We start from the raw sequence: 19,131 nt of genomic DNA, 5'->3' as shown, positions 1-19,131 counted from the left end.
AGCCCGGGTGGCTCAGCAGTTTGGAGCCTGCCTTCGGCCCAGGGTGTGATCCTGGAAACCCAGGATCGAGTCCCATATCTGGCTCCCTGTGTGGAGCCCGCTTCTCCCTCTGCCTGTGTCTGTGCCTCTCTGTGTCTCTCTCATGAATAAATAAAGAAAATCTTAAAAAAAAAAATGAATGAATACAAATAAACCTAGAGGAATTCAATCAAGGAAATATACAACTAAAATGAACTACAGCTTCGGCAAAAACAAGGGTGAATCTTGCACTGAAATTATGAGTGAAAAAAACAAGATACAAAACATAGCATGATTCTATTGACATAACATTTAAAACAAGACAAAACTAAACTTTCCTGTTTATGGCTACATACACAGTGGGTAAAAATCTAAAGAAAAGCAAAGAAATTCCTACCATAAAAATCAGAATAGTGACTTCGACTGGGGGCAGGTATGACCAAGAAGAATATAGAAAGCATTTCCAGGACACCCAAAATGTACTACTAATCAGCATTTGGTCATTGTATGGGTGTTCCACAGAAATTAGATAGAGTGTACATACAAGTATAAGTCTTATGCATTTTCCTAAATGTATACTAGGTTTTTTACCTTAATATATTTAAAGAATATTGCATATTCTCTCTTGGATATAGGGTTCTAAATGAACCCTAGGGTCATTTTTGTTATCAGTGATATACAGATTGACTACAGTCTTACTTTTACAACTGATTGGTCAGTTTCTGAGAGATGAGTGTTTATAGTCTTCTAAAACCTTTAATTTCTTCTAAGATTTTGCTGTACATATTTTGAAGCAATGTTATTAAGTACAGTTCAGGGATGAAGACACCAAACCACTAAGCAGTCAAAAATCCATGTATAACTGGGCACCTGGGTGGCTCAGTCAGTTAAGAATCTGCCTTCGAAAAAAAAAAAAAAAAAAAAGAATCTGCCTTCGGCTCTGGTCCTGATCTCAGGGTCCTGGGATTGAGTCTCACGCTGGGGTCCCTACTCCATGAGGAGCTTGCTTCTCCCTCTGTCTCTCACGAATAAATAAATAAAATTTTCAAGAAAAATTCACATATAACTTTTGACTCCTCAAAAGCTTAACTACAAATAGCTGCCTATTAATTGGAAGACTTGCCAACATTATAAATAGTTGATTAACACATTACTTTGTATGTCATATGCATTGTATAATGTATTCTTAGAATAAAGCAAACCAGAGAGAAGAAAATGGTAAGAACATCAGAAGGGAAATACATTTATGGCACTGTACTATATCAGGAAAAAAAAATCCATGTGTAAATGGACTGCACAGTTCAAACCTGTGTTGTTAAAGGGTCAACTATTTATACAAGTTCATTTTTATTATATTGTTTTTTAGACCATTACTTTTGTCAAAATACAAAATCCCATTTTGCCATTTTTAATGCTCTAAATCCTGATTCCTTGTATTCTGGCTTGTATTACTATTGCTAAGCAGCAATTAGTACATATAGTGTTAGTATATAATTGAGCATGTATAGTATCTTTGATATATTTTGTTTATTTGATTTTATTTATTTTCTCATGAGAGACACAGAGAGAGAGCGAGGCAGAGACAGAAGCAGGCTCCCCGCAACAGGCCGAATGCAGGACTTGATCCTGAATCCTGGGATCAGGACCTGAGCCGAAGGCAGATGCTCAACCGCTGAGCCATCCAGGTGTCCCTTTTTGATACATTTTAAATGTTTCCTTGCCACTCTGTGCCTTTTATTAAAAGGCTATATAATAGGTCTCTTATTTTGCTTACATGACCTGACAGTTTTTAAAAGATTTTATTTATTTGAGAGATGGGGGGGGGGGGTGGCAGAGGGAGAAGCAGACATCCCACTGAGCAGGGAGCTTGACATGGGGCTCAATCCTAGCACCCTGAGATCATGCCCTGAGCTGAAGTCAGATGCTTACTGCTGAGCCACCTAGGTGCCCCCTGACTTGACACTTTTAATAAGCAATCCCTTAATAATATAAGTAAGCCCACTTACATTTATTATAATAGAAATATTTTTGTTTGCTAGGCAGCCTCTAGAATGATCCTCCTAAATCTGCACTTCTGAAAATCCACATCCCCTCATAGTCCCCTCCCACATTATTCTAGGCTTGGTCTCTGTAACCAAGAGAATACATCAGAGGTGATGGCATGCTACCATCTAAATTAGGTTATCAAGCACTGTGACTTCCATCTGAGCCTCTCCTCTCCTTCATTTCACTGACTCTGGGAAAAGACACTGCCATGCTGTGAAGACATTCAATCAGCCTACAGAGAGGCCTGCCTGAGCAAGAAACTGAAGCACCTAGTCAACAGCCAGGGAGAAACCAAGGCTTGTCAACAATTGCATGAATGAAATGGGAAGTGGATCCTCCAGATGTAGGGGAGTACAGCTCTGGCTGACAGCTTGACTGCAACTTCATGAAGGACCCTGGACCAAAACCAGAAGCTTAGCCACTTCCAGATTCCTGGCCACAGAAACTGTGAGATGATGGCTCTGATAAGCTGCTAAGTTTGGTGCTAATTTGTCACACAGCAAGAGATAACTAATAAATTTACACTGAATTCCGTGCAATTTATTTTATTTTCTATTTATATACTCCACTGTTTTCCACTAAACTTTGACCAAGTTTTCTTTCTTCCATTTGTATTTCAACATTTTTAAAGCTTTACATTCTATTTATATTCTTAATAACTAATCCATATATTTTTCTGACAAAGTCTAACATTAATAATTAACATTTTGGAGTGCCTGCATGCTCAGTCAGGACAGCATGCAACTCCAGAGTTCAAATCCAATGCTGGGGATAGAGACTACTTAAATAAGTAATAACTTCCTCCCAAAAAAAACCCAAAAACAAACACACAAACAAAAACCCAAACCGAAACATAAAACCGAACCAAAATCTTAGCATGCTTTTATTTTTAATACTACCTTCTACATCATTACTTATCAGGTTTCTGTCTTCTGGAATCTTTGAGCTTGTTATTAAATTTTTAAAAGTTAAAATATCTATTTATAATTACTAATGCTAATACTAATCCACTGTTCACTCCTACTTCTTAAATCCCACTGCTGCCTTCTAAGCATATATTTGTTCATGCGGGGGTGAATCTATGAATAATTCTTACAAACTGATCAATAAACTATTTATGGTAAACCCTTATGTTTAAAAATAATTTGCTTTCACCCTCACAGTTGAGTGATAGTTCGGCAGAGTATAGAATTCTAGGTTGACAGTTATTTTCCCACAGCACTATTTAGACACGGCTCCACTGCCTCTTTCCATTCAATGCCACAGAGAAACCTAAAGTAAAACTCTAGGTGAAATATCTTTGTTTTCATAAACCTTTAAAATTTTCTCTTTACCCTTGTTAAAAAACATTCAGTGTTAGAGTGTGCCTGCTTGTTATCTTTGCACCACCGTATTCTACATAACATTTGGTGCTGTGCATGTGTGTGCAAATGCACACGTGTGTGTGCATATGTGTGTTTACTCTAAAGATTCTTTCTATAGGTCTAAGAACTGATCAGACATTTTAAAAAGTTAACTCTGTATTAAATTATAACAATAATACAGAAAGTACATGAAATGTCTGTGTCCTCCTTCCTCCCCCAAATTCATAGTCAAGCCCTAATCTACAGTGTGACTTTATTTAGAGATGGGGCCTCTAAGGAAGTAATTACAGTTAAAGGAAGTTATAAGGGTAGAGTCCTGATCTTATAGGACTAGGGTTTTAAGGAAGGGACAGCAGAGCACTTGCTCTTGTCCCCCTACCTCTGTGTGTGCATGTGCGTACATGCGTACATACAGAAATGCACCGAAGGTAAATCACACGAGCACACGGTGACAAGGTGGCACTCTGCAACCCAAAGGAAAGTTCTCACCAGACACAACCTTAATGGCATTCTAATCTTCAATTTTCTGGATTCCAGAACTGTAAGCAAAAAAATTTCTGTTGTGGTCCAAGTCCCTGCTCCGCTGTGTCGGGTACACTTGGACCCAAGCTCAAGCTTGTAAATAAACCCTCACGTGTTTGGGGAAAAAAAAAAAAATTCTGTTGTTTAAGCCACCTAGTCTGTGGTATTTTGTTATGATGGTCATGGCAAACTAATATAATAGCCAAACTTGGAGAGGCCCCCAGTGATTCTCAATTTCTGGTATTCATTCACTTTTCTACTCCCCAAGCACTGAATAGAGTTGACCTTTTTATCCAAGAGAACAGTGCACAAATGTTGAAATGTGGTTTCAAAGACTAGGTCATAAAAATTATTGTGACTCCTACTTGGTGCTCAGTTTGGAGGCCACAATGTTAGGAGGACATTGAACAGCCCTATGGAGAAGTTTACAGGGCAAGGAACTCAGGTGTCCTGCTAATAGCTTGCACCAAGGCACTAGTCATATGAGTGACTGACCTTGGAAGAAGATTCTTCAGCCTCCTTCAAGCCTTCTGCTGACCGCAACCGTGGCCAACATCTTGATTACAACCTCAAGATAGATCTCAAGCAGGAACCAGCTAAGAACATTCCCAAATCCCTGACCTACAGAAATCATGTGGGGAAAATAAGTATTTGTCCTTTTAATCTGATTAAGTTTTTCAGTAATTTCTTATATAACCCTAGATAACTAAGTCCTAAGTGAATTATGACAAACCTACAATGATAAAGAAAATGAACATTTCAAGCACTCCAGAAGTGCCCTACATGCCACCTTCCAGGCAGGATCATGCTTCTGCCCTAAAAATAAATATGAACTTCTAATGCTATAGATTAGTTGTACCTATTAAGTCTGAAATTAACTCAAACAGAACTATATAGAATGTATCTGTGTGTGTCTTAGTGAGACTTATACATGTGGCTATATTTAACAGTTTTTTGTTCATTTCTGGTTTTGTACACTATTGACTGTATGAATACACCACAATTTCTTTTTTGATTCTAACCTTGTCAGACATTTGGACTTCTTCCATTTGGACTGAATAGCAGCACAAACCAAGGATAGAGGATAGGATACCTCTATCCTTGGTTTGTCTTTTGACACACAAATGTATGCATTCTGTTGGGTATTTAAATAAGCCAACTGAGATTCTACTTTAGGATGCACTGAATCCACAGATCAAAATAAGAAGATATTATAGTAATGAATATTCTAATCTAAGAACAGGATATATTCCTCCATTTAATCAGGTCATACTTCTTTAACATTTTTATAATTTTTGTGTAGAGATGTACATAATTTTTGGTAGATTTATCCTAAGGATTTCATTTTGATACAAATGGTACAATCTTTTAATAATTTTATTTTATTCTGGGGCACCTAGGCAGCTCAGTGGGTTAAGCATCCAATTCTTGTTTTCAGCTTAGGTCATGATCTCAGGATCCTGGAATAGAGCCCAAGTCAGGCTCAGCAGGGAATCTATTTCCTCTCTCTCTTCCCCTCTGCCTCTCTCTCAAATCTTTTTATTTTTTTTAAGATTTTATTTATTCATTCATGAGACACAGAGAGAGAGAGAGAGAGAGAGAGAGAGGCAGAGACACAGGCAGAGGGAGAAGCAGGCTCCATGCAGGGAGCCCGATGTGGGACTCGATCCTGGGTCTCCAGGATTACACTCTGGGCTGAAGGCGGAGCTAAACCGCTGAGCCACCTGGACTGCCCTCTCAAATCTTTTTTTAAAATTTACTTTATTTTATTTAGAGAGGGAGAAAAAGAAGAGAGAGAGGGTGGGGGTAGGGGCAGAGGGAGAGACAGAATCTTAAGCAGGCTCCACACCCAATGTGTAAGTCCAATGTGGGGTTTGGTCTCACAACCATGAGACCAAAATAAAAATCAGCCAAAATCAGGAGTCAGACACTTAACCCACTGAGCCACCCAGGAGCCCCTCAAATTTTTATTTTATTGATTGGCTGCTAGAATATAGAAATAAAATCAACTTTGGATATTGACCTATCCAGTAACCTTAATAAATTCATGTATCAATTCTGATAGCTAATGCTTAGATTTTACATTCTCTCTATATATAATCATGTTGTCCACAAAGACAGTTTTATGTCGTCTTTCAAATCATTAGATTTTTTTTTACTTAATTGCTTCAAGTATGACTTCCAATAAAATGCTGCTTTAAAAAAATACAGTTAGCAGGCATCCTTCTTTCATTTATAATTTCAAGGGGAAATCTGTAATAGTCCACCAATAAGTATAAAGTTTCTGGGGATTTTTTGATACCCTTATCAGCATAACAATGTTCCCTTCTATTCTTTGCTTTGAAAGGAGATTTCTTTTAAATTTTTTTTTTTAATTTTATTTATTTATGATAGTCATACAAAGAGAAAGAGAGAGAGGCAGAGACACAGGCAGAGGGAGAAGCAGGCTCCATGCACCGGGAGCCCGATGTGGGACTCGATCCCGGGTCTCCAGGATCGCGCCCTGGGCCAAAGGCAGGCGCCAAACCGCTGCGCCACCCAGGGATCCCCTGAAAGGAGATTTCTAATCACAAATTGTCACTGAATTTTATCAAGGATTTTTTGCATCCATTATGATACTGTTATTATTCTCCTATATTCTTTAAATGAGGAATGTTATGTTGGTTTTTGATTGTTAAATGAACCTTGCACTGCTAGAATAAATGCATATTGGGAAATTTGTTCATTATTTCTTTGTATAGCTTTTTTGTTCCAGTCTCTCACATCTCCCTCGGGAGTTCCAATTACATATCAAGAGGCATACCAGTTGATATTATCCCACAGTTCTCTGAAGCTGTTTATTCTTCTTTAATCTGTTTTCTGTGTTCTTCAAATTAGTTACTTTCTATTGCTGTCTTCAAATTCACTAACTCTTCAGTGCTTTGTTAGCCATCTCTAGTATGGTGCTAAGTCTATCCAGCCAATTTTCCATTTCAGTTATCATCGGTGTGGCAGGCAAAATGGCCCCCCAGAAGTCCATGCCTTCTTCCATGGAACGTGTGAATACATTACCTTTCATGATACAGACCAACCCCTGGCTGACAGCCATAAAGAAATAGAGACCTACCAATCTTTAACCACAAAGAAATGAATTTGGCCAACAACCTAAATATGATTAAAAGTGAATTCTTCCCCAAAGCCTCCAATAAGCATCAGCATCCTGCTAACATTCTGACTTTAGCCTATGAGACTCATGTCTAACCTACAGAATCATGAGATCATAAAGGGATATTATAATATCCATTATATTTGTGATCATTTGTTATGACAATAAAAACAATACAGACTTTGGTACTTGACAGTGAGGTGCTACTGTAACAAAAACCTGAAACTGTAGAACTGTCTTTGGAAGAAGGCTGTGGGTAGAGGCTGATAGAATTTGGGGGGATCAGGATGAACAAAGCTTCAATCACCTTAAACAGACTGCTATTAGAAATTCTGGTCTTTAAGAACACTGCCAGTGAGAGTTCACAGACCACCTGTAGAAATCTGGTCTTGGGGGTCCATCCTGTAATAGTGGAATACAAATTCTTTTCAAGTGTACATGGAACACTCTCCAGAATAGATCACATATTAGGCCATAAAACAAGTCTTAACAGATTCAAAAAGATCAAAGTCATTCCATACATCTTTTCTGACCACAATGCTATGTAACTAGAAATTAACCACAAGAAAAAATCTGGAATGGAGGTTAAGTAACATGCTATTAAACAATGAATGGGTCAACCAAAAAAAAAAAAAAAAAAAATCAAAGAGGAAATAAAATACATGGAGACCAAAGAAAATGAAAACATAACAGTCTAAAATCTTTGGGATGCAGCAAAAATAGTTCTAAGAGGAAAGTTTATAGCAATACAGGACTACCTCAAGAAGCAAGAAACATCTTAAATAAACAACCTAACCTTACACCTAAAGGAACCAGAAAAAGAAAAGCAAAATCCAAAATGTGTAGAAGAAAGGAAATAAAGATTACAGCAGAAATGACACAGAAATTTAAAAATAGAACAGATCAATGAAACCAGAAGCTGGTTCTTTGAAAAGATCAACAAAATTGATAAACCCTTAGCCAGACTCATCAAAAAAGAGGATTCAAATACAAAAATTCAGAAGTGAAAGAGGAGAAATAACAACTGACACCACAGAAATACAAAAGATTTTAAGAAAATATTATGAAAAACTATATACCAAACAAATTGGACAACATAGAAGAAATGGATAAATTTCTAGAAATGTAACCTTCCAAAACTGAGTCAGAAAGAAATAGAAAACTTAAACAGATTACCAGCAATGAAATTGAATCCTTAATCAAAAAACTCCAAATAAACAAAAGTCCAGGACCAGATGGCTTCACAGGTGAATTCTACCAAACATTTAAAGAAGAGTTAATATCTATTCCTCTCAAACTATTCCCAAAAATAGAAGAGGGTGGAAAACTATGAGACCTGTATTGCCCTGCCCTCACACCAAAACCAGATAAAAGGCACTATAAAAAAATACTATTTGTAATAACAGATACAAAAATCTTCATCACAATATTAGCAAATTGGGGCACCTGAGTGGCATAGTCAGTTAAGCATCCTACTCTTGGTTTCAGCTTAGGTCCTGTGCCAGGCTCCACACTCAGTGCAGAGTCTGCTTGAGTTTCTCTCTCCCTCTCCCTCTTCCCCTCCCACTCATGCTCTCTTTCTCTCTAAAATAAATAAATAGATCTTAAAAAACATATTAGCAAATTGAATCCAATGATCCATTTAAAAAAAAAATCATTCACCACAATCAAGTGACTTATTCCCATGATGAAAGGGTGGTTAAACATTTGCAAATCAATCAACATGATATATCCCATCAATAAGAGAAAGGATAAAAGCCACATGATCACTTTAATAGATGCAGAAAAGCATCATTCATGAATGAATGAAAAGCTTTCAGCTTTTCCCTAAGATCAGGAACAAGACAAGGATGTCCACTCTCATCACTTTTATTCAACATAGTACTGGAAGTCCTAGCCACAGCAAGCAGACAAGAAAAAGGAATAAAAGGAATCCAAATTAGTAAGAAGAGTAAAACTTTCACTATTTGCATATACTATACATAGAAAACCCTAAAGACTCCACCAAAAATCTACAAGAACTGATAAATTAATTGAGGCCACAGATTTAAAAAAAAAATCAATGATTTTTGATCAGTCTAATAATAAAGAAACAGAAAGGAATTAAGGCAATCCCTTTTACAATTGCACCAAAAATAATAAAATACCTCAGAATAAACTTAATCAAGAAGGTGAAAACCCTGTACTTTGAAAACTATAAAACACTGATGAAAGAAATTGAAGATGACACAAATGGAAAAATATTCCATGCTCATGAACTGGAAGAACAAATATTGTTAAATGTCCATGTTAGGGGTTCCTGGGTAGCTCAGTTGGTTAAGTGCCTGCCTTTGGCTCAGGTCATGATCTTGGGGTCCTGGGATCCAGCCCTGGGTCCAGCTCCCTGCTCAGCATGGAGCCTGCTTCTCCCTCTGTCTCTCCTCCTGCTTGTGCATACTCTCTCTCTTGCTCAAATAAATAAATAAAATCTTTAAGGTAAAATAAAATAAAATGTCCATACTACCCAAAGCAATCAACAGATTTAATGCAATCCATATCAAAATATCAGCAGCATTTTTTTACTGAACTAGAACAATCCTAAAATTTGTACATAAAAATTTGTACTATAAAGGACCCCGAATAGCCAAAGCAATCTTGAAAAACAACAAAAATGCTAGAGGTATCACAATTCCAGATTTCAAGTTACATTGCAAAGCTATAGCAATCTAGGCAATATGGCAGTGTCATGAAAACATAGACTCATGGAACAGGACAGAAAGCCCAGAATCAAACTCACAAATAGAAGGTCAACTAATCTTTGACAAAAGAGGCAAGAATATGCAATGGGAAACAGTCTCTTCAACAAATGGTGTTGGGAAAACTGGACAGCTACACATGAAGGAATGAAACCAAACCATTTTCTTACACCATGCACAAAAATAAGCTCAAAATGGATTAAAGACCTAACTGTGAGACCTGAAAGCATAAAAAAAAAACCTACATGAGATTGCTGTAGCAATATTTTTCTAGATATGCCTCCTGAGGCAAAGGAAACAAAAGCAAAAATAAACTATAGGGATTTCATCAGAATAAAAGGCTTCTGCACAGCAAAGGAAACAATCAATAAAATTAAAAGGCAACCTACTAAATGGGAGAGGATATTTGCAAATGACATATCTGATTAAGAGTTAGTGTCCAAAAATACATAAAGAACTTCTAAAACTCACTGAGAAAACAAATTATCCAACTAAACATGGGCAGAAGACATGAATAGACATTTTCTCCAAAGATGATCAAAAGACACATGAAAAAATGCTCAACATCACTCATCACCAGAGAAATGCAAACCAAAACCACAATGAGATATCACCTCACACCTGTCAGAATGGCTAAAATAAAAAACATGAGAAACAACAAGTGTTGGTGACAATGTGGAGAGAAAAGTACACTCGTGCACTGTTGGTGGGAATGCAAACTAGTGAAGCCACTAGGGAAGACAATATGGAGGTTTCTCAAAAAGTTAAAAAATATAACTATCCAGTAATCACACTACTGGGTATTTACCCAAAAAAATACAAAAACTCTAATTCAAAAGGATACATGCACCCCAATGTCTATTGCAGATTATTTATAATAACCAAATTATGGAAGTGGCCCAAGTGTTTGTCAACTGATCAATGGATAAAGAAGACAGGTTGTGTGTGTATACACACACACACACACACACACACACACACACAATGGAATATTATTCAGCTATAAGGAAGAATAAAATCTTATCATTTGCAACAACATGGACGGAGCTCAAGAGTATAATGCTGGGCAGCCCAGGTGGAGCAGCGGTTTAGCACCGCCTTTGGCCCGGGGCCTGATCCTGGAGACCAGGATCGAGTCCCACGTCCAGCTCCCTACATGGGGCCTGCTTCTCCCTCTGCCTGTGTCTCTGCCTCTCTCTCTCTCTCTGTGTCTCTCATGAATAAATGAAAAAAAATCTTAAAAAAAAAAAGAGAAAGAGTATAATGCTAAGTAAAATAAGAGAAAAATATATTATTTCACTCCTATGGAATTTAGGAAACAAAACAAATGAACAAAGGAAAAAGAGAGATGGAGGGAAAGAAATAGACTCTTAACTATAGAGAACTTATGGTTACCAGAAGGTGGGGGGCACAGGGAAGGAGGAATAGGTGATGGTGACTAACAAGTGCACTTGTCTCGATGAGGAATGGATGACATCATGCAATTCTTGAAGCACTCTATTGTACACCTGAAACCAAAAGAACACTATACTGGAATTAAAAAGGAAGGAAGGATGGATGGAAGGCAGGAAAGGAGGAAAGAAAGAAAGAAATCCAGTCTTGGAGAATCCTGTAAGAGCAAGAAGGAAGAGGTTATTGTAAAGAGTAAGGTAGGTCCTTGTTATAGGTCGGCAGAGAGATTAGAGAAACTGTGTCCTGCAGTTACGTGGAAAGCATAACTTGTAAATGATGAACCTGGCTCTTCACTTGAGGGAATTCCCAAGGAAAGTGTTGAAGGGTGGTTTCATCTTGCTGCGTATAGTAAAAATGTAAAAGGACAAATTCCACCAGTGGGCAGTAGCTTCAGCCTCTGGCCATGAGTTCCAGCCTGCCTGTGATCTTCCCTTCCCGACAGCCTGCCCTAGTGATCTCGGACTTGCTTAGCACACCCGGGGTGTGGAGCCAAAAAAACTAAAAATTAAAATTTAAGTTAAAAAAAAAAAAGATGAATCTTGACTGTATGGAACGTTAAAGCTCTGGAATTTCTTTTTAGTTCCCTTTTTATAGTTTGCATTTCCCTTGCTCATTCATTACAACTATTTCCTATTAAAGTCTTGAAAACATCTTTTATAAATCTGTTAAAGTTTTTGTCTGTTAATTCCAATGTCCAGGTCATATCAGAGACAGTATCTGTTGACTGCTTTTTCTCTTAACTACTGGTCACAATTTCCAAAGTCTTTGCACTTCTTTCAGTTTTTTACTACATGTAAACATTGTGGAGGACAGGATGCAAAGATTCTGGAATTTTTGTTTCTCTAGCAGGCAGTTAATCTGGCTGGGATCAAACTCCAAACTTGATCTCTTCCACCGTGAGGTGCAGCTGAATTCTCCACTCAGTTCTTTCGGTTCACAGCTACTTTTTGCCGCACTTCCTAGTCTTCCCCTATATACATATATATATGACTATATATATACTATATATATGACTATATAGTTCAGTAGTCAACCATGGAGCTTTGCAGAGTTTGAGATTGATTTGAGGGCTTACCCCAATTGTGGTTCCCTCCTTTCCAGGATTTCCACTATAGGTTTTCATCACTCTTCTAATCTCAAACTACGTTCTGACCCCTCTGTCCAGTAAATACTATGGCTTTCTGTGATTCCACATCCAGGAACTGGGGGATCTCAGAAGACTAACCGGAAATATACAAATCTCACTTAGTATAGCTTCTGCCTCTCAGGCATCAACTTCCCTCCACTTTTTGTCTACTTTTCACCACTCACCAGTACTTTCAAATAGTGGTGGGTTTTCGTATTTGGGGAGGGAGGCAAAGTTTTGTACCAATGATGTATTTGCAGTAAGCTAATATGACCAAGCTGTTCTACCATTCCCAGAAGCAGGAAGCTCAACTGAATTTTTTTTTTTTTAATATTCTACTTTATATTCTCTGTTGAAATATGCTAGATCTCCTATTTTTTTCTTTAGTGGTTACTCAAGAGATTATAATATCCATCCTTCTATTATAACAGTCTGCCATCAAATAATACAACTTCATGAACGTAAGAACCTTAAAAATGTGGAATTAATTCTCTTTTCCTCCTGCATGCCCTTTAAATAAATCATTAAATGCAGCACTTTAACATTCTTTTATAAAAATAAAAGGAGCAAACAAGATTCTTAATGTCACTTGCAGCTTTCACATTTAATTATTGCACTTCCTATGATCTATAAGGTTTTTTTGTTCAGTTTCTTATTGTATTATTGGCAATCGTAATCCATTAAACACATATACCAGAGCATACATGAAGGTAAAAAAAAAAAAAAAAAAAGTTGAATGACTTAGAATCCCTTGAATTTTCTTAATTTGGAAACACCAAATCCATCTGTAAAATCAGAACTACCCAAAAAATATTCACAAAGGAAATAAACTTGGAAGGTATGTTAACCAGCAAAGAGAAAATTACTTAGGTTTAGTTGAAGACACTTACCCCTCTTCATTTTCTTTTAGTAAGCGACTGGCAATTCGGATCAGCATGCAGTAAGCAAACTGTGATTTGAGACTGGATTTCGTAAACTTATTCAACATCTTAGAAACAGCAAGGCGATCATTCTTTTTAAGGTGATACAGGACTCCCAATGCATGGTACTAAAGAACAAGAAAAAAGATGTACCATACAGAAAGCTGAGGAGGAGGACAACAAACTCCCAGGAAAATAAAATCATTTGGAACTAGATTTCTAGTAAAAAGATACCCAAGTCAAACGTACACAAATAGAACATCTTTTTCATATTGAATCAAAAAGCAAGACTGAAAGGATAAGAGTTTCACCCTCAGAAATTATAGATTCAGATTGGATAAATAGTATTAAAAGAGGTGACATACAATCCGAAGATGGCTCTAGCAGGTTCAGCACTGCCCCACACATCCTTAGTACAAAGGCTCTTGGGTCCCAGGTCTCTGTTTGTGGCTTTAAGTCATCTGTGGCCATGTTAGTAGTTAAAGGAGTAATCTCCTAAAGCAGGCTTAAGGAGTATAATTATCGTGGCACTTTGTGTAAAAACACAACGATCAGAGTTAAGAGAGCGAGAATGTTTCTTAAGGGAAAAATTACTGCTCTATTTCCTCATAACTAAATATGCTAACATAAGAAGTTGTAAACACTGAAAAGGGATGAATAAGTATCCTCTCAAGCACAAATGGGGTACTTCACACAAAATTGCCAGTTAAGATTTTAATCTTGTTCCTTTTAATTAGGAGTTAAAGAATATCAAAAGGAGATCTTCCCAACAAGATGGTTTTTAAGTTTCAGAAAATAAGAATTACTCTTCACTGTTTAATGCCTATGATAACCAAATTCTGCAAAGCTTAGACTTGGACGGCCTTCTTCACAAATTATTTTTCAAATAAAGGACAGAAATGCAGCATGAGGGACCTTTGGAAGAAGCATCTCCAACTACCACTGAATGTAAGAATCTTGCCCGAACATTCCTACAGCTTGTACAAAACTCTAGCAGGACCTCAGACAATAATTCTAATTAGTGGGATACCCACTTGAGAATATGTACTAATAGGCTGCTCAATATTAGCCTTTAGCTAATACACATCTGGGGAATCCATGCATTGCCCCTAAAATGGAGGGTAAAGAAAGCTGGTCTCAAGACCCAATGTGACTCAATGGCAGTACCTGGACCATAATGTTGTCACTGGAAGCAGCTTCTTGGGCTTCATTGACCCAACGCTTAACCACATCATGGCTTATCTTCATCATGTGCTAGACACGGAGCAAAGGAAGAGTATATCATGCATGGTCACTAGAGGTTTGCAAGCACGAGCTGGTTTTCTTAGAAAATCACTAACAGGCATTGCCATATGGAAAAGAGACAACTCTGTAGCTATTAGGAATCTATTTCAAGTCTCTACTCGCGAGGCAACTAATAAATCAGAAACTTTTGCCAAGACGAGTGTGTGTTTGTGGGCTGAGAAAGGTGTATGAAAGGACGTTATAAGAGGGGAAGGACAGCAAAGGAAAGGCTAGTGAATAGAATGGTGCTTCTGTAATGTGCACATTCTAGGTTTTACTTCCAGGAAACTCACCTGGAAGGAAAAACAAAAAACAAAATAACAAAAAACCCAGGATACTGATATGTCCCCTGCTGTAAAACTTGACCAATTATATTCCAGACTCAGAACCTTTGGCAATTCTGACAACCTAATCCATTTACACGGGAACAACCAATTTTAATCAAATGCAATGTGATAAGGCTGTAATGAATGCATTTCGTTTTGATAAAAAGGCAGAAAAAGGGCAGCCCTGGTGGCCCAGCGGTTTAGCACTGCCTTCGACCCCAGGGTGTGATCCTGGAGACCCGGGATCGAGACCTGTGTGGGGCTCCCTGTATGGAGCCTGCTTCTCCCTCTGCCTGTGTCTTGCCTCTCTCTCTCTGTCTGTCATGAATAAATAAATAAAATCTTAAAAAAAAAAAAAAGGCGGAAAAAAAGGTAAAAGAAATTTAGAAGCGGAATGGGAGGTTGGATTGAAGGACACGACTAAGGAAGCAGAGGAAAGAGGAAAAAGAGGCAGGAGGTAGAAAGTACAGGGACAGAGAAAGATTTAAAAAATAAAAATTTTTAAAAATCAGCCAATGTCTTCCCTGTCTGCCATCTCATCCTTACCCCCATCTTCATGGTATATTTGACGGAACTTTCTGGTTATCAAAACCTTTCAACATGAAAAATTTCATGTTTTTAAACTGCCCATGTTCATGCTCCCTGATAAAACACTATGGGATAAAGTTAACACTGATGTATATGGCTTTCTGAATGTTTCATTTGAGATGTCACAGTGATACTTTGTTTCTGCCATAGAAACTGTAGCACCCTGAAGAACCCCGCAGCTACTTGTTCACTTACTAAGGAAGATACCAATGCTGAGCTGGATACGCTGGAGACTTTATCCACAATGGCCTGCTTCATGTATCTTTCGATGGCCTGCAACATTGTTCCCTGATAATATGCATAAAGAAAAAGCTGTTGAAGCAAAACATTTTCACCCAAAATCACCGCTTCAAAATAATTTACAAAAAACGGTCATCGATTTGTTTCTGTGCAAATATTTAGAATGCATTAAAAGGATTATCATATAATAGAGTAATCCTATGCCCCAGGGCAGGACCCAGACAACTGACTGGAATCTTCAGAGAGGACTATTTTAAGAGCACATGGAAGGAAAAAAATTAACTGTTCAATAATGAAATCAACTGTCTCAAAGGGAGAATCCCTGTTCGAGGAAAGGTGTACGTAGAGGCTCAACTTATCAGGGATGTTATAAAAGAAATTCCTAGATGGGGGTGGAGCAGTTTTGAAATTCTGAAGATACCTCTGTATGAAGGAGATGTGATTTATATGGATTGCATAGGGTCCTATAAATCAAATGTAATCCCTATTTTAGATACCTAAGAATTAAATGTTTAATATACTACTATAGTGAGCCCTCAACATGAAATCCTCTGAAAATGAAGTTCTTTTTAAATATAACTGGAAGAAAGTTTATCCCTGGGAAGGTGGTAGCAGATGAAGATGTGTAAACAGCCTAAGATCAATATTCAAATAGCCTTATTGCTAGCACTGGCAATAACAGTCAGTGAGCAGCAAAAAACACTGTACCATTTCTGTTATTCCTCTTAGAATCCAGATTTACCATTTGCTCTTTCTTTAACACCTTTAAAACGTGAGAAGATTGTAAACATACACATAAAATATACCCAAGCATGAATACAGCTGAAATATTAGTCAACATGCTTGACAATGCCCAGCTTGCCCTTTATTTATTTTTTTTCCTGCCCTTTATTTTAACCTTTCTGACTCAGAGTTCCTAGAAAGGGACAGCCTAACATACTCTATAATCTCATCTCTCCAGGTGTGAGGGACTGAGTCAAGGTTAAATGCCCGACTCAGATCTATATGGTTTCAGGCCACTGGCAGGCTGATGACTAACCAGGTTCTCTCAAATATTTCAATGAGGCAGCCTAGGCCTGGTAAGTGATGGATCATAATCATAAATATCTGAGAAATCTTGCAGCTGAATTCTTTAGAGCTGCCTTATTTCTTGCTCTGTCTGTTGTAAGCTTTACCTCAATTCTGAGAGATCTATTTCCTATAATAAAGTTGAAAAAAAGAAAAAAAACTAAATTCAAATGGGTTTTGGTTGCTTGCAAGCAATGTTCCCGGACTATGACAAAATTCCATGAGGGCAAATATAGAAAGAAAGAAATTAATCTAAATAAACAAAAGGAAAAGACAATCTGACCCCCCCCCCCCCCCAAAAAAAAGCCTGGAGGCACAAAAGCTGTTCTGGTGGTCATGTTTCCCTAATACAGAAGATTCACAAAGTCAGACTAGGGAATCCTATTAAATTTACATGGCCACCTGTAGATAAACACAGTGTCCCTTTTTATGCCTCAGTAAACAAAGAGAACTTACATCAGTGATTCTGCAGAGAGCCCTGATGGCTGGGCCTCGGTACACATCTTCCTTTCCAGTCATGTCCTTAGTCAGACTAAGAAAAATCAAATGAGTTGCCATGAAATCAAATTAACATCTCTCCTGTGGAGTCCACCCCTAGCTAATTCCAATTGTCCCCATAATTATCTTAATGCAGCTATTCATTCAGCAAATATTCACTGAGTGTGTTCTGTGGATAAATATTATAACTATTGGGTAGAAGGCTATTCTAAATCCTAAGAATAGAGCAATGAGCAAATCAAAGTCTTTACCTTCGTGGAGCTGAACTACTCATGAGAAGAGAGATAATGTACTTTACCACATAAACAAAATATATAATTTTCAATGCTGATAACTGGCATAAAAAGTAAAGACAATGATATAGAGAGCCACTGGCTGAAATGTCCCCAAATCCTTTTTTTTTAATCTTTTTTTTTTTTTTTAAGATTTTACTTATTCATTCATGATAGTCACACACACACAGAGAGAGAGGCAGAGATACAGGCAGAGGGAGAAGCAGGCTCCATGCAGGAAGCCCGATGTGGGATTTGATCCAGGGTCTCCAGGATTGCACCCCAGGCCAAAGGCAGGCGCCAAACTGCTGCGCCACCCAGGGATCCCTCCCCAAATCCTTAAAACCCATCAGACTAGACAACTTCTTAAGAGACACAGACTAAAATGATTAACTCATGACGTTGTGCTCTTTCTCACTAATGGCTTTCTAAAATGACAACTGTCAGTGGCTCCAGAACTTTCTACTGTGTTGCAAAAATAATCAGAGAAGTGTGGATGGAGCTACTACATTCCATGTCCATACTTTTAAAGAGGTTTTTGTTTTTAGCCTTTATACTCTATCATTCACCTTTTATCTTCCTATCCTGTGTCCTCTACATATTTATCCTGCCCCCAAACTGACTATCCATCCCCTACCCCTCTGGTCTTCCCTTCACAGGATCCAAAATAGCCAACAACTCCAACTCCCTCCATCAGGGGGCCAAGAGGAGAAAAGTTGTGAAGAACTGATAGCCCAATTTCTCTCTCTATATATATTTTTTTAGTTATAAAAGTATTTTCATATAAGAGTACACCTTGAAAACATCCAGAAAGATATAAAAAATATACAGTCTAAGTCTCGCCTCACCCACCCCAGCCTGTAGTGCCACTCAAGTAAAGATAGTCATTGTGAACAGCTGCTTATGTTTTCTTAAGGAATTTTTTAAATGTATACATATAAATAACCATAGAGACATTAAAATGTATGCAAATGAATCTCTTCTGGCACCTCCCTTTTTCACTTAATATATCTTAAGAATCTTTCCCCATTGGTAGATTTTATATGATACAGAGAGAGAGTGAGCATACATGTGCATAAGCAGATGGAGAGGGAGAAGCAGGCTTTCTACTGAGCAGGGAGCCCAATGAGGGACTCAATCCCAGGACCCCGGGATCATGACCTGAGCCAAAGGCAGATACTTACCGGATGAGGCCACCTAGGCACCTCCCCATTGGTAGACTTTTAAAAAAAATTTAGGTATCTATATATTTTTAATATCCAAATATATATCTAAAATGTCATTTTAATAGTAGCACGGATTTCCACTGTTTGGATTTAAATAATTTATCAACGCATCTTTTTACTAATATTTGAATTTTTCTAATTAGATAAAAACTGAGGCTTGGCAGGTTCAGTTTCTTCTGAGGTCTCTCTCCTTGGCTTGTGCATTACATGAAAGCAGCCATGCACAATACATGAAAAATAGGAAAGGCTGTGTTCCAATAAAACTTTATTTACAAAATGAAGCAGCAGTTTCAGCCACGGG

The 19,131-nt window shown here is 37.7% G+C and overlaps 1 protein-coding gene across 5 annotated transcripts in view; it reads right to left on the bottom strand.

Moving 5' to 3' along the window:
- Positions 1-19,131, bottom strand: part of COPG2 (COPI coat complex subunit gamma 2) — a 114,676-nt gene that overhangs the window by 67,477 nt on the left and 28,068 nt on the right. For 3 of the 5 annotated variants that reach the window (XM_026010843.2, XM_072764052.1, XM_026010844.2), the window contains exons 6-9: positions 17,291-17,366; positions 15,722-15,814; positions 14,496-14,582; positions 13,299-13,456 (exon numbers count right to left, since the gene is read on the bottom strand). In XM_026010843.2, coding sequence (XP_025866628.1) covers positions 13,299-13,456; positions 14,496-14,582; positions 15,722-15,814; positions 17,291-17,366 — 414 coding nt within the window. The remainder of the gene's footprint in view (positions 1-13,298; positions 13,457-14,495; positions 14,583-15,721; positions 15,815-17,290; positions 17,367-19,131) is intronic. The other 2 variants (XM_072764053.1, XM_072764054.1) reach the window with 1 other exon arrangement.

The sequence above is a fragment of the Vulpes vulpes genome, chromosome 7, assembly GCF_048418805.1.
Source record: "Vulpes vulpes isolate BD-2025 chromosome 7, VulVul3, whole genome shotgun sequence".
Lineage (NCBI taxonomy): Eukaryota > Metazoa > Chordata > Mammalia > Carnivora > Canidae > Vulpes > Vulpes vulpes.
Note: the sequence above shows the minus strand (reverse complement) of the source record. Positions and strands in the feature narration are given on the sequence as shown.